Below are 15582 nucleotides of genomic sequence, written 5' to 3'. Positions count from 1 at the left end.
TGCTCAGGCTCTTCATATAGAGGCATCTTGGGATGGTGGAAGAAGCACAGGACTTTGAGCAAGGAGACTGGGGTCTACAACTTGGACCTGGTGCCTCCTGGCTGTTGGACCCTGGGACTTCCACCCCCTTTGTTGCACTCCAGCTGCAGACCTCGGCACACACCCTGGGGTTACCAGGTCAGATTGTGCGTGGGGGGCAATGCTCCACCAAATTCCGGACCGGGGTGTCCAGTGGGTGGCACTGTCATCTCACTTTTGTCTTTCTTTTTCTTTGCAGCCCGGCTCTACCCCAGAAAACGAGAATGTGGTGCCTCGGGAACCCCTTGTGAGTCCCCAAGATGGGTATTATTTCCTTTCAAATAATGAGCTCTCTCCCTGCTCTAAATCTGTGATCCTGTGAATTCAAATGTGTTTGTTATGAGCTTTCTTTTTACAACAGCACTGTAACCTGGTGCACTTGGGTAGCAGTCCTAACCCGCTTAGGGACGCCTTCCCATCCTGAGACCTCTCATTCCTCACCTCTGCCTGCTTTCTGCACTAGAGGAGGGGTCACATCTCCACTTGCTTGAGGCCTGGTGTTTGTTGGCAGTGAGGGCAGTGCCCCAGCGTGCTCGCTGGCCACTGTTATTTCAGGAGTGGCCCCAGTGCTCTGGATTCCCGCTCCTTGGCCAGCTGGTCCTCTGGTCTCTCTGCCTAGCGGTTACCGGCTTCCCCATGTCCTTTGTGGTCTCCGCTGGCAGCGTCGTCTCTGGTTTAGGCAGGACACAGGCCTACAGGTTGCTCTCCTCTCTAGGGGGGCTCGCTCCAGGAGCCCCAGGTGGCTGCTCTTTTCCACTCCCTGTGGCATCTTCACCCAGGCCATCAGGAGGCTGGGGGTGTAGGGCGGCTTTTCTGCAGGCCAGAGAAGTCTGGGGAAGGCCAGGCTCTTCCCTGGGTTCAGTCTACACAGGGGCTGCACAGCTGCCAGCCTTCCCTGTCTGGTTGTGCTCTGTGTCCCCCTCCCTGATTATGAACTCCTGGAAGGCAGGGAGGCTCTTGGTTCTCTTTGTATCTTTCCCAGAACCCACCGCATTACTCTGCCCACAGCAGACAGTCTGTGTGGGGGGTGGGGTGAGTACTGGGGCAAGGTGGGTGTTTCAGCCTTTCTCCATTCTCTTTGACACTTCCTAGGCTGCAAACTCACCCTGTTCTTTCTCATCTGCAGGCCTTTGTGCACACTGCTCCTTCTGCCTGAGATACCGCCTTCCTCCTTCTGATCCCCCCGCTGGCAATGACCTTTCCCCTCAGACTTCATTTAGTACTTGTTTGTACCTCTGTAGTGAACTGAGGGATTATTGTTCGTGGTCTGTGTATATTTTCAGAGATAAATATAGGGTCCGTGAGGACTGGGACCCTGCTTTTTTAAATTTGTATTTCCAGAAGCAGTGTAGGTGCTTGCTATGGGCTGGTGTTCTCACTGGCAGGCGATTAAAGAGGGTGCCTGTCTGCTCTGTATATATCGGCTTTCTGCCGCCCAGCCTGTCCTGGCTTCTGGTGATTTGGCTGCCCAGCAGCATCCCCAGGAACCCTTCTCACCTCTGCTGGGATGGTCCTGCTGCCCAAGGCCATTCTCTAGAGTAGGAGACCATTTTAGGGGCCAGAGTGTTTCCCCATAGGATCCACCCAAACTTCCACGACCCTGGAGCCATGGATGGTTTTGGACAAATCTGAACTCTTTTGCTCTTAGAAACTTTCTTTGGTGCTTACTCTTTTTATTCACTTCTTGAATTTTTGGTTTTTTAGTTAGATCTATGAGGTCATCGGTGTATATCAGAACTCCTGGTGCAGCAACTTCCTCCACCAATGCAAATCAGCAACTTGTGCGTCACTTAGAGTATTAGAGTGGCTGGCACATTGAGAGGTTACATGACTTGTCCAGGGTCATACAGCCAGGATGTGTCAGAGACAAGACTAGAGCTTTGGTCTTTCTAACTCCAAGGTCAGCTCTTGAGTCACTGTTCTTCCTAGGACAGGGGCATCCTTTGGGGCAAGCAAAGCAAATGGTCAGTTAGGAGCCCAGTTCCTCCTGTAATAGAACCTAGTTTAGTCAGAACACAGAGAACAGTGATGACCATTTAATTTATTTTGATAGCACTTTGAAACTGACCTAGTGCTTCCCTCCCGGCAGCCCTGTGATATAGGAGATGCAAGGATTCTCTTTTTAGAGATGTGGAAACTGAGGCTGAGGGGGGTTGGGTGACTAGCCCAGGTTCCCAGAGCTGGGAAGCATCAGAATGGGGATTTGAACCTACCACACCAAGCTGCCCTCTGATTCCCTGCACTCCAAGGGAAGTATGCCAAGAGGTTCAAAACAAAGTGCTGCTGGGGTCGTGCTTTGGGGAATGTGGATTACGACACATTTCTGTTCAACAGTTTGGTCAGTCATTTGGGTGAAGGCATGGGTAGATAACATACTTGACAGATTTGTAGATGACTTAGAGCCAGCCAATGTTGGGATGCCAGAGAGATCTGGACAGAATGGAAGGATGGACCAAATCCCATCCAATGAGATTCATTCGGGATAAATGCTGTGCTTCCTTTGCTTCCAGGATGACTAGAGCATAGTCCGTGTGAAAAGGGTTCTCCCTCCTTGGAAGAAGGACCGCGAGAAGAGCTTAGCAGAAAAGGAATTGGGAAGGGGGTTGGGAAGGCTCTTGGAGGTCTCGGATTGAATTTGAGGGGGAGGTGTTTGAGGACTTTAGAAGGTGGGGAGCTGAAGGGGGAAGGGAGGAGGAGGAAGAAGAGAAGGACTTAAGCTGTGGAAGAAGAAAGACTTAAGAAGACAGTTGGTAAGTAGGGTTAGAGCTTAACAAGGGAAGTAACAGGAGGGTGTATTTGTCAGAAGTGCTCCCAAGATCGGAAGCATGCTTGCTGGGCTGTTGGAGAGGCCCACAAGGAGTTTGCCACATCAGTTCTCCCAGGGAACTATTAGTCAGAATGACAAGGACCAGGACCGAGAATCTCACATCCAGCAAGTTTGGAGCATGAGGAAACATTGGCAGTGACCTGCATGGGGTATGTGATGGCTCCGTTTCTGTTTCTGCTGTAGCTGAGCTCGGGAAGCGCAAGCGGAACTTCCTAGAGGAGAAGCTGGAGGGGCCTACGGATGCCTTCCCTCACGTCAGCTCTGAAGGAGAAGGAAGCGTCCCTGTGGGCCACCAAAGGGCTTGAAAACAAAGAACGGAGAGGGGTCTAAAGAGAGCAGTGGTGGCCTGTGTCAGGCAGCTAGGAGACTGCAGCATGGCACAGGGCGGGACGGAGAAGGGGTGCTGACCCTTGAAGCTGAGGAGAGAGCATGGAGTGCGGGCCCCAGGAGGCAGCCACTGCAGGAATGGTGTGGCTGCGGGTGCCTGGGCAATGGAAGGGAGAGATCCTTCCCCCAAAGTCAGGGGCCAAGTCACCTCTCGTTGGCCTGATAACATCCATCTAAACATGTAAAAATAACAGTGTCTTCTTGTAAGGGATGCGTGTCCAACCTCCCACAGCTTATCGAGGTAAGTCACCATTCCCCACTTCTTTTAATTCCTGGGGACACAAATAGTACCCCCAACAGCAGCCTAGAAGACATTCTCAGAGGCGGAAGTCTTGAACAAGAAACTAAAGACCACAGGGGCCTAGCTGGTGTTTTTATGACAACAGGGGCTTCAGAAAACACAGATTTGGGAAGAAAACAGCTGCTTAACAAGATGATCTTGGAGAATTGAATTTGTATTCCTGGACTCCCGTTTAAACCATAAGAATGACAGTTTCCTGGCACCTACCCAAAGGTGGTCAGACTTGCCTGGAGTCTTACAAATCTAATCAAAAGGGCTTTAAGCCGGGGAGAAAGGGGGAAGAACAACCTGCTTATGGAGAGTAACTAAGAAAGTCACCATTCCAGGAAGAAAAGCTGTAGAATGTACCAGAAGCTCAGGAGGCAACAAGCCCAGAAAGTAACCTGAAACAGAGTCTGCTGTCGTGGACACCAACACCCATTGACAAACGGTGGTGGCTAGCAGCAAGGACCAGAGATGCTAACCTAAGCAAACTGGGACTTGTAATGGGAACATGGCTCATTCAAAAGAAACAGGATGGGTCCTGGGGGGAGAGACACGGACTGGAGTAGAGATGTACGGATGGATGTACACAAGGAAGGAAATCCCAGAGCTGGAGCAAGGACCCATGGTCGAGATGGTGTCTGAAGGCAGAAACAGCTCGCATTCTCTCATTGGAAGGTATTATGGACCATCTACCTGGAGGAGATTAGTGGGGGTCACAAGCCCGGCACAGCAGCTTGATAGAACAGCAATGGGGAACTTCAGTTATCTGCACATTTGCTTGCATGCTCTTTCTGCCAATGCAGAGTAGCTAATGATTTCTTGACTCGCCTTAATGATAAATTCATCCTTCCCAAGTTAGTGGAACCAACAAGGGAAAATCCTGTCTTGGATCTGATTCTCACAAGACCTATTGGAAGACCCTCTTGTTGGGATAGAGATGATGGGAATCTTGAGAAGTGAATGTTCCATCTTAGAAGTCATGATAGAGAAGGAGAGAAAAGCCAGACATAGTTTAATGTGAATTTTAATAGGCACATTTCAAAGGTTCAGAGAAAGAACCTGTGACATAAGATTGTGCCAGGAAGTCATCCCAGGAGGAGAGCACTCAGGAATGAAGTTCTTTTTTTTTTTTTTTAAACATTTTTTTCCCCATTCTTTTTTCCCCCCTTATTTATTTATTTGTTTGTTTGTTTATTTTTTCGTTACATGTAAAGATAGTTCTCAACTTTTGTTTATACTAGCTTTCCAATTTCAGATTTTTCTCCCTCCCCCCTCCCCTAGACAGCAGGTAATCTGATATAGGTTTTTTATATATATATATATATATATATATATGTATATATATATATACACACACACACACACACATAATAACATTAAACATATTTCTGCATTAGTCATGTTATAAGAGAAAAATCATAGCAATGATGAAAACCCTCAAAATAGAAAAAACAACAGTACCAAAAACAAAAAATAGTATGGTTCATTCAGCATCCATACTCCACAGTTCTTTTTTTTTTTTTTCTTGGATTAGGAGATCCTCTTCTATCATGAGTTCCCTGGAACTCTTCTGTATTGTTCTGCATTGGTGAGAAGAATATAGTCCATCACAGTAGGTCAACACTCAATGTTGATGATACTGTGTACAATGTTCTTCTGGTTCTGCTCATCTCACTCATCATCAGCCCACACAAGACCCTCCAGGTTTCTCTGAACTCCTCCTGCTCATCGTTTCTTACAGCACAGTAGTATTCCATTGCATTCATATACCACAACTTGTCCAGCCAAGGAATGAAGTTCTGAAGACAAAGTTGATGAGGAGCAAGAGGAGATGTCTGAAGAGCTGCATGTGGATGCACAGGAAACTCTCACCAGTTCAGATTTCAAGAAGCCATGGTGAGAAGAAGAAAGTGAGTGATGGAGCGTGAGCATAAAAGCATGGTATGGTGTTGTGGAATTAGCCAGCCATGCTGGAGCTCCATGAGCAAAGAGAAAGGTCATGAAAAGAGCTTTTCTCTTTTAGCTTTATCAGTCTGGAGGCCTGGCCTGCTGCTGGAGGGCATACGATGCTGGAGGGAAGGCAGAACTACTCCACTCGTCCTTTGCTTCTGTTTTCTCTGCCAAGGAGAATGATGTTTGGAACCAAAATGGCTAATAGGAAGGGACACAATCTGGCACAGAAGGGGAGCTAGAACTAGCGAGAGCACCTAGCCATCTGTCTTATGAATCTGCGTCACCTGGACTCAGCGAAGTCCATTCCTGAGCCCTGAAAGAACTGGCAGACATGCTTGCCAACCCATGGTCAGTAACCTTTGAAGATTGTGGTGAATGGGAGTGATAGCACAGGATTGGAGATGGACACACAGCCTAGTTATCAAAAAAGCTGCATACTGATTCTGTGATCTACCTAGGGGCCAGAGAGCTTGGCCTTGGTGACTGGCAAAATTCAAGGGGTAGTGAGCTCAAAGAGCCGCATGGCTCTGTCTAGAACAGGTCCTGCCAGGTTAGCTTTGTCTTCTGACAGGGTTACTAGACCCTTAGATAAGGGGTGTACTACAGAAAGAGTTGACCTAGATTTTATTTTGTTTCATTTTTTAAAATTTATTTTAATTTTGTACTTAGATTTTAGCAAGGCATTTGGCTTGTTTTTTGTGGAAAAGATGGAAGTGTTTGGGCTAGAAGATAGTACAGTTAGGTGGATTTGAAACTGGCTCAGCTTGGAAGGGGGTTTGTAGTGTGGTGCCCCAAAGATCTGCCCTTGGCCGAGTTAGTTAACATTTGTTATCAGTGACTGGATAAAGGCCCAGAGGATCAGCTGCTGACCCACTGGACGATGGAATCAGGATCCCGAAAGATCTCTGTGAGATTTAAAATTGGATACTAGAGCATTAACCTTCCTTTTTTACTTTTCCCTTCTTTATCTCCCAGACTAGTAAATGGAAGAAACCTCTGGTCTCTAGTTAGAGCTTTTATTGTTTGGAAATTACAAGGTGATGTTGATTAGAGGGATAGGAAAGTAGAAATACAAACAGTCTTAAGTCTAAGTTTAGTCTATATTCCATATAAAACTCACCAAAAAGCCCAAGGCCACCTTTGGCGGGGAGAGCTGCATCAAGCATGTGCTGTTAGGAGGAGCTGGGCTCGCAAGCTCCGTCAGCGTCTGTGTGTGCAGCGCAGCCAGCGAACAAGGAGAGCTGAAAAGAGATCTCACCTCCGTTCTCTCCTTGCCTTTTAAGCTCGCACCCCAGAAGTGGAGTGCTTAGCAGCCGGACTGGCGTGCGTAGCCCATGTACGGCCGTTGGTCTCCTCCCTGAAAGGGTGGTTCTTTAAAAACTGGCGTCTTTCCGTATTCACTAACCGACTGTTAAAAACTTTTTTACCACATCTCCATGTTGTGACATTGAGACGGATCTAAGGAGATGACATTTGCTGGGGAGAAATGCTAGGTCCGATGCTTGGGGTAAAGCAAAGTCACTTTATTGACATAAGATGGAGAAATATAGTCAGACATAGTTCATCTGCAAAAGCTCTAGGATCCTGCATGAGCCATTAGTGTAATAGGACTTTCCCCAAACATGGGAGGCCTCAGACTGTATTTAGGGAGGCATAGTGTCCAGGCTGTACCCTTGTCAGACTGGATCTAAAGTGTCGTGTTCAGTTGTGAGCATCGTACCTGAAGGAGCCATCGATTGGCTGGGGAGGGTCTAGAGAAGCCCACCACGATAGCAAAGGACTTTAGGATTGTGCCATGGAAGACATGTTGAAGGCACTGGAGATGTTTAACCTACAGGAGAAACGAATCGGGGGTTGGGGGTGGGAAGAACATCATCCCTGTCTTCAGGATGTGGAAGGCGTGATAACACTTGTTCTCCATAACAGGGAGCAGGGGTGTTGTGCATCTGTGGTAAAGAAGCCCTCCTACACTATACCTGACATCTGGTCATCCACCAGCCCTCCTGAAGCCTGCTAGTGAGGGAGGAGTCGTCACCTCTCCAGATGACCCATTCCATGATGGGATGACTGTCAGGTACAGCGTAGGAGGGATTCTTGTTCAGTTCTGATAGATTATCTCTGAGTAACCTTTTGACCCTGGCTTCTGACCTGGGAAATTTAGCGGCCTAGGATGATTATCAGTGGGTCTCAACAGCCCTAACACAGATGCCCAAATGGTGACTGCTGTCTCCAGATGTTAACGTCCATAGTGAGGGAGGTGGTGTTGGTAGTAGAACATGGACAAACTGGAGCGTGCCTAGAAAAGGGCAGTGGGATGGTGAGGACTGGGTAAAGGAACTAGGAAGCTTTAGCTTGGAGACGGACGAGAAGGCTTTTAAGGACTGTCACATATAAGGGGTTATTAGCCTCCTTCTGCTTGGCTCTGAGAACAGTGGCTGGAATCTGCAGAGGCAGATTGCAGCTCTTTGTAAGCAGAGAGTCCCCAACAGTTGCAGAATCTGGGAGTTCTTTAATCCAGCTGGTATCCAGTCTAATGGGAGAGAGGGAGATCATGTGCAAACAGCTGCGTGCACATAGTCTGAGCATGGCTCTTCCTTGCTGAGATTGGCAAGCAGAGGCTGGCCGACCACCTTTGGGGAATTCCTGTCCAAGTACAGGTAAAACCAGATGGCCGCTGAGGTCTTTCTCAACTTGAACATTCTGTGCGAACACAGCCCACGGACCTTCCTTTCAGGGCAGCGCCTTCTGTCTGTAGGGGCAGAAGCTCACCAAGTTCCTGAAGATGGATGCGCACTCTCCCCAGGTCTCTGCTGTTTTCATGCTCCTCTTTCATGGTTGCTTTCTTGCTGCTTTTTTCTTCCTTTCTTTTCCGGGAGGCTCTGAGCAGTCTTCAAACCCTGGTAGCCTGCGATCGTCCAGAGTTCAGACTCGCTCTCTCCAGGCCAGCTCCACAATTACCTTATATTTAATTAATATTTTTTCCCCTCTTTACATACTTACTGCATAATTGCTCAGAGGAAAGAAAACACATAGCAGCAATTTATATATATATAAAAAAAAACAATAATTAAAAAAACCCCCGAAATAAACTCCCATCTCATTGCGGCTGATCCTGTGAGTTGGGTAATTAGGGCCCTATTAAAAGGTGGACCCTTTCTCCTTCCCCCCTTTTTTGGATTATTAATTTTTTTATATTAAACTCCCACAGTCTCTCAGTCATGTCCTTATTGCTTTTGGCCCGGCATTCACAGAAGCCTGATTAAATGAGGGCACCAGCAGTGTTGGCTAGCCCTGTGTGAGCTGCCTCCTCCTCTTGGGATTCTGCCTTCTGGAGCCCAGGGATTCCAGGGGCAAGTTGCTGGGCAGAACAATCAGCAGAGAGGCCAGTGGGCTGAGATGGCAGACTGCCCAGGGAGAGCTAATACTTGAGAGCTGGTGGGGAGCAGAGGATGCAAGAAGTGCCCAGGAGAGGCTGGAGCTATGAGGGAGGCCCAGGATGGGAGCCACCCTGCTGGGGTGCCAGGCTTTGGAGGTATGCATAGAGCTGAACCAGAGAGATGGTGCTCTGTGCAGGGTTTTTATAATGCCTTGTGGCAGTCGCTGAGGGGCTCACACACAAACAAGTACATTGGGAGGGGCCTGTGGTCACTCAGTGAACAGGCATCGTTTAAACACTTAGGCTGTGTTTAGGGCACAGACTTTGCCCTCCAGCAGCTCACAGTCTGATGTGGCAGACCACACGCAAACAGCAAAATTCACACAAGATGCAGAAAGAGTAGGTCATCTCTGAGGGAAAGCACCAGCACTGGTGGAGACCAGGAAAGGCCCCTGTGGGAGCAGGGAGAGCAGGAGTAGGGGCAGCCCTGGAAAAGGCGTGGGGTGGGGAGCTAGGGTCACGTGCGAGGAACAGCCGGGAGGCCGGGATCATGGACTGTGGAGGACACGCGCTAGAGTAAACCATGAGAAAACTGGAAAGGCAGGAGGGGGACGGGTGGGGAAGGGCTTTAAAAGCCATACAGGATTTTATATTTGGTCTTGGAGGACATGAGGAACCACTGAGTTGATTTTTTTTAAGTGAAAACTTCTTAAAAAATTAATTTCTCCTATTTTTACATCACTTACATTCCTCCTTTTCCCTTTCCCCTTCCAGAGGGCCGCTTCATATAACAAGGAATATTTTTTAAAGAAAAAAAGCGAGAAGAGGAAAAAATAAATCCGTAAAACTGATCTGAAAATATATGCAATGTTTCACACCTGTGGATAGGCCTTTAGATGGCTCAGTGTATAGTATGATGAGCTTGGACTCAGGAAGACCTGAGTTCAAATCTAGACTCAGATACTTACTAGCTTTCTGACCCTGAGAGAGTCATTTAACCTCTGTTTGCCTCAGGTTTCCTCAACTATAAAATGAGATAATAATAGTACCTTTTGAGGATTAAATGATATAATATTTGTAAAGTACTTTGCCCAGTGCCTGGCACATAGTAAAGACTTAACAAATCCTCCCTTCCTCTCTTGCTGTCTCTCTCCCCTGCAAAGTAGTTGGGGGAGGAGTGGTGCTTCTTCTTTCTCTTCTTTGGAGCCACCTCATTCTTTGTAATTTTGCAACATTCACTTTGGATTGTTCTCTGATGATTCTGCATTGTGATCATTGTGTAGGTTGTTTTCCTTTGCTCTGCTTACTTCTGCATCAGTTAGTGGTGGCCTGTTCATGCTTCTCTGTATGCCTCACCCGTATCATTTCTTAGAGCACAGTCATACTTATTACATTCATGTACCACAGTTTGTTTCACCCTTCCCCAGTTGATGGGCATCAGCTTAAAAGTGCAACTAGAATGATTTTGGTATATTGGGGGACTTTCTTATCAGTGGCCTCCTTGGGGCATGAGCTTCGTAGTGAAATCTTTGGGTTAAATGGTGTTGACATCTTAGTCACTTTACTTGCCTAATTCCAAATTTCTGGCCAAAATGGTTTTACTGATTCATAGCTCCCCCCACAGTACACTAAAGGGCCTTCTCCCTACAATTTCCTCAATGTTGACTAACCACTAGAATTTATTGAGGAGGATGGTGACACGGTCTAACTTGTGTTTTAGGAAAATTATTTTAGTGCCTGAATGGAGTGTGGATTGGAGGAGGGAAAGACTTGAGGCAGGCAGACCACAGAGGACATGAGGGTCTGTACCAGGGCAGTGACTGTGTCAGAGGGAAGAGAGAGGGGGATATAGCCAGACACTTGGCAACAGATTGCATGTGAGGGGTGGGTGTGAGAGAAAAGTTGGGTATTATATGGAGGTTGTGATTTTGGGTAATATTTTGGTACCCTTGATAGTAATAAGGAAGTCTGTAAATAGGGAGGACTTGGAGGAAAGATAATGAGTTTGGTTTTGGACATAATTGACTTTGAAATGCTTACAGAGGGGGCAGCTAGGTGGTGCAGTTGATAGAGCGCCAGCCCTGGATTCAGGAGGACCTGAGTTCAAATCTGGCCTCAGACACTTGACACTTACTAGCTGTGTGACCCTGGGCAAGTCATTTAACCCTCATTGCCCTGCACAAAAAGAAAAGGAAATGCTTACAGAACATCCATTTTGAGATGTTCAAGAGGCAGCTGGTGGGACTGGAACTCAGGAGTGTGTGTGTGTGTGTGTGTGTGTGTGTGTGTGATTATTGAATGCATGGGAGTTGGTGAGATCATCAGTGGATATGGTGAAGAGGAAAAAGAGGGCCCAGAACAGAGCCTTGGGGGAAACCCATTGATAATGGGAATGGCCTGAATGAAGGTCTAGCAAAGGAGACCAAGAAGTGATCAGACATCTAGGGGGAGAACCAGGAGAAAGTAGTGTCAGAAAAACCTAGAGAGGAGGGAGAAGCCAGAAGAGTGATCAACAGTGTTGAAAATTATAGAAGTATCAAAAAAGGTTGAGGACTGACTAAAAAAGGCCATTAGATTTGGCTATTAAGAGATCATGGATGAGGGGCAGCTAGGTGGTGCAGTGGATAGAGCACCGGTCCTGGAGTCAGGAGTACCTGAGTTCAAATCCGGCCTCAGACACTTAAATACTTACTAGCTGTGTGACCCTGGGCAAGTCACTTAACCCCAATTGCCTCACTAAAAAAAAACAAAAAACAAACAAAAAAAAGAGATCATGGATGGGGCAGCTAGGTGGCGCAGTGGATAGAGCACCAGCCCTGGATTCAGGAGGACCTGAGTTCAAATATGGCCTCAAACACTTAACACTTATTAGCTGTGTGACCCTGGGCAAGTCACTTAACCCCAGTTGCCCCGCCAAAAAAAAAAAAAAAGATCATGGATGACTTTGGAGAGAGCAGTTTCAATTGAATGATGGGGTCAGAAGGCTTAGAAGGGAGTGAGAGGAAAGGAAGTGGAGGCAGTGAATGTAAATGACTTTTCCAGGAGTTTACTTGAGAAAAGGAAGAGAGATATAGGACGATAGCCAGCAGAGATGGATAGATCAGGTAAGATTGTTCTTTAAAGGATTCGGGAAATATTAGAGTGTCTTTAGGTACTAGTTATGGAACCAATGGCTAGAGATTAAAGACTAGAGTGAATGGGGGTTACAGTCTTTTGGAGAATATGGGATGGGAAGGCATCAAGGATATATGTAGGTGGATTTACCTTGGTAAGGAGAAGGGCCATCTCTTCATGAGAGACAAGGGTGAAGGAGGATGTAATGGTGGAAGATGTCCATGTGGTGTAAGATGAAGAGGCCGGGGCAGGGGGCAGGGGGGCAGGAGAAGAAGAGGGAGCTCTCAGTAAATAGCCTTTGTTTTTCAGGAAAATGTGCTAATGAGGCTTTTAGCTGAGTGGCAGATACTGTGGGATGCTTGAGGAGTGATGAAAACATTCGTAAAGCTCTCTGTGCTAAATGGAAGAGCTTGTCTATTAGGGAGGTTTAAAAGCATCGCCTTGTTGCATTGAGCACCCATTTGAGGTTATATAACATAACTTTGTAGTGGACCTAGGCCAGGATGACTTTGTGACTTTCTTCAGTTTTGAGATAGGTAACAGGAAGTTGGTGAGACTGGAACTCAGGAGAGAGTTAGGGATATATGTATATGTATACAGGGAAGGCTTCCTACTGGAGCTGATCCCTTTGACCTTCAGTCTCTCATGCCTTTCTCTTAACTCTTACTATGTCCTTATAACATTCTAACTTTTTTTTCTTTTTTTTTTTTTTAGTGAGGCAATTGGGGTTAAGTGACTTGCCCAGGGTCACACAGCTAGTAAGTGTTAAGTGTCTGAGGCCGGATTTGAACTCAGGTACTCCTGAATCCAGGGCTGGTGCTCTATCCACTGCGCCACCTAGCTGCCCCCCAACATTCTAACTTTTTAAAAAATAAAATTGCATTTTTTTCAGTTATCAAAAATCTACCTTTTCTCCTTCTTCCCACCTTTTCCCCCATTGAAAAACAAAGAAAACTGAAAGTCATGTTATATATATGTACATGTGTAGATAGTATGTAGATAGGTAGATAGACAAAATGAATTTCTATATTGGCCATGTAAAAAAAAAATATGTCTTATTATGCACACTGAGTCCTTGACCCTCTCTATCAGGAAATGAGTAGCATGCTTTGCCTTGAGTCCTCTAGAATTATGGTAGGTCATTAGGCTGATCAGAATTCCTAAGTCTTTCAGAGTTGTTTGTCTTTACAATGTTGTACATGTATACATTGTTCTGCTCATTTCATTCTGCATCAGTTCATAAAAATTTTCCCAGGTTTCTTTGAAACCTTCACCATCATCATTTCCTACAGCATAATAGTATTCCATTACATTTATATGGAATGATTTGTTCTGTCATTCCCTGGTTGGCCACCCCCCTCAGATTTTTGTTCTTTGCCACTTCAAAAAGAGTTATAAATATTTTTATACATCTTTAGAGTTTGTTTTGCTTAGGACTAATCTCTCAACCTGCTGTCCCTCTAATTCCCCTTTCTTCCTTCTTCCTTTTCCTTCCTATTCCCCTTTTGAATGAAACATATTTCTATACTCAACTGTTTGTCTATTTTTCCTTCCTTAAGCAGTTCAGATGATAGGTTCAAATGTCATCTAATCCCCCACCCCTCTTCCTTGTTTGTATAGACTTCTATTCATGCACCCTAATTATGGAAAATAATTTTGCTTAAACTTTCCCCCTACCTGTTTACCCACTGTATTCTTCTTTCCCTCCTTTTCCATTCTTGTAAAACCCTTAAGAGAGAACAGAACCATTTCTAGGCCCTTTGTACAATTAGACTATTTTTGTAACTCCAGATGATTATAGGGTTGGGACAGATGCATCATCTCCTAATATTAGAATGTAAGCAATTTATTTATTTATTTTGGCTGGTAGATGATTTTTTTTCTGAATAGAATTTTATTTTCCAAAATATATGTAAAAACAAAATTTTAACATCAATTTAAAAAAAACTTTGTGTTCCAACTTCTCTTCCCCCCTCCATCCCCAGCCCCCACCCACAAGAACTCAAGCAATTCAAAATAAGCTATACATGAATAGTCATGGAAAAATTCCCATATTAGCTAGTTGTGAGAGAAAACAGTCAAAAACCCCCCCAAACTTCAGATTAAGGAATTGTCAAAGAGGAAATGAAAAAAAATTTTTTTAAATGTGTTTCCATCTGTTTTCAGATACTATCAGTTCTTTCTCTGCAGATGGGCTGCAATCTTCATAAGTCCCTCAGGGTTACATTGGATCATTGCCTTGCTGAAAACAACCACATGCTTCCCAGCAGATCATCCCCCACCATTGCTGTTATTTTGTATACAGTACATTTCACTCTGCTTCATCTCATGTAGGTCTCTCCAGGTTTTCCCGATAGCATCCTATTCATCACAACCTCTATATAGTACCCTAAGCTTGACAGAGAATCTTCACAAAAGCCCAGCAAAGTAGGTACCATACATTTTGCCATTATAATCAGTCATCATAACTATTACCCTCCATCCCATTCCCTTCCCATGACATTTACTCTATCTTCTTTTTACCTATTCCTCCTCAGAGGTGCCTTACTTCTGACTATCCTCTCCCTCGCTCTGCACTCCCTTTTTTCACCCTTCCTTCCTTGTCCTCTTCCCCTCCTATTTTCCTGCAGAGTTAATAAGATTGCTCCTCCCAATTGGGTATGAAAGCTATTCCCTCCATGAGCCCACTCCAGTGAGATCAGGGTCCCTGAGCTAATTCTGTGTTCTAAATTTTTCTTCCTCCCTCCCTCCTTCCTCAACCCTCCCTATGAGATTAACAATTCAATATGTCATACTGGTGCAGTAATGCAGAACATCTTCATCTTCCTTGAAAGTGCTTTGCAGGGGGCAGCTAGGTGGCGCAGTGGATAGAGCACCGGCCCTGGAGTCAGGAGTACCTGAGTTCAAATCCGGCCTCAGACACTTAACACTTACTAGCTGTGTGACCCTGGGCAAGTCACTTCACCCCAATTGCCTCACTAAAAAAAAAAAAAAGAAAAAAAAAAGAAAGTGCTTTGCTTTTTACTGCTCTCTCCCCCAAAGTGCCCTTTCCTCCTTCCCTTCTCCCCCACCCTTTTATCCCTCCCCGCTACCCCAGGGCAAAAGTATATTACTATACCTATTTGAGTATGTATGTTAGTCCTTCTTTGAGCCAATTCTGATGATATTAAGGTTCACTCACTTCCCAACTCCTTCCCCCTCTTCTACTCTCCTCCATAGGCTTTCTTCTTATTTCCTTCATGTGAAATACCTCTCCCCAGACCATCTTTCCCCTTCTCCCTCCCCCAGTTTATTCCTCTTACACCACAACCCTATTTTAATGATGTCATCATGGATTAGCTAGGTGGCACAGTGGACAAAGCACCAGCCCTGGACCCAGGAGGCCCCTCAAGCTCAAATCCAGCCCCAGACATAAGACACCCCTCTCCATCTGCCCTACAAAAAACAAAACATAAATACTTTACAGATATCATCCCTTCATATTCAGTTCAGACCTGTGTTTTCTGTGAATTTCTTGTGAAGAATTTTTTTGTTTTGTTTTTTGGCGAGGCAGCTGGGGCC

The 15582-nt window shown here is 45.7% G+C and overlaps 1 protein-coding gene across 2 annotated transcripts in view; it reads left to right on the top strand.

Annotated features, from left to right (window-relative positions):
* PEX14 (peroxisomal biogenesis factor 14) overlaps positions 1–15582 on the top strand; it is a 152629-nt gene that overhangs the window by 15965 nt on the left and 121082 nt on the right. For both annotated transcript variants that reach the window (XM_043995745.1, XM_043995744.1), the window contains exon 2: positions 278–325. In XM_043995745.1, the coding sequence (XP_043851680.1) occupies positions 278–325 (48 nt within the window). The remainder of the gene's footprint in view (positions 1–277; positions 326–15582) is intronic.

Source organism: Dromiciops gliroides, chromosome 3, assembly GCF_019393635.1.
Source record: "Dromiciops gliroides isolate mDroGli1 chromosome 3, mDroGli1.pri, whole genome shotgun sequence".
Lineage (NCBI taxonomy): Eukaryota > Metazoa > Chordata > Mammalia > Microbiotheria > Microbiotheriidae > Dromiciops > Dromiciops gliroides.
Note: the sequence above shows the minus strand (reverse complement) of the source record. Positions and strands in the feature narration are given on the sequence as shown.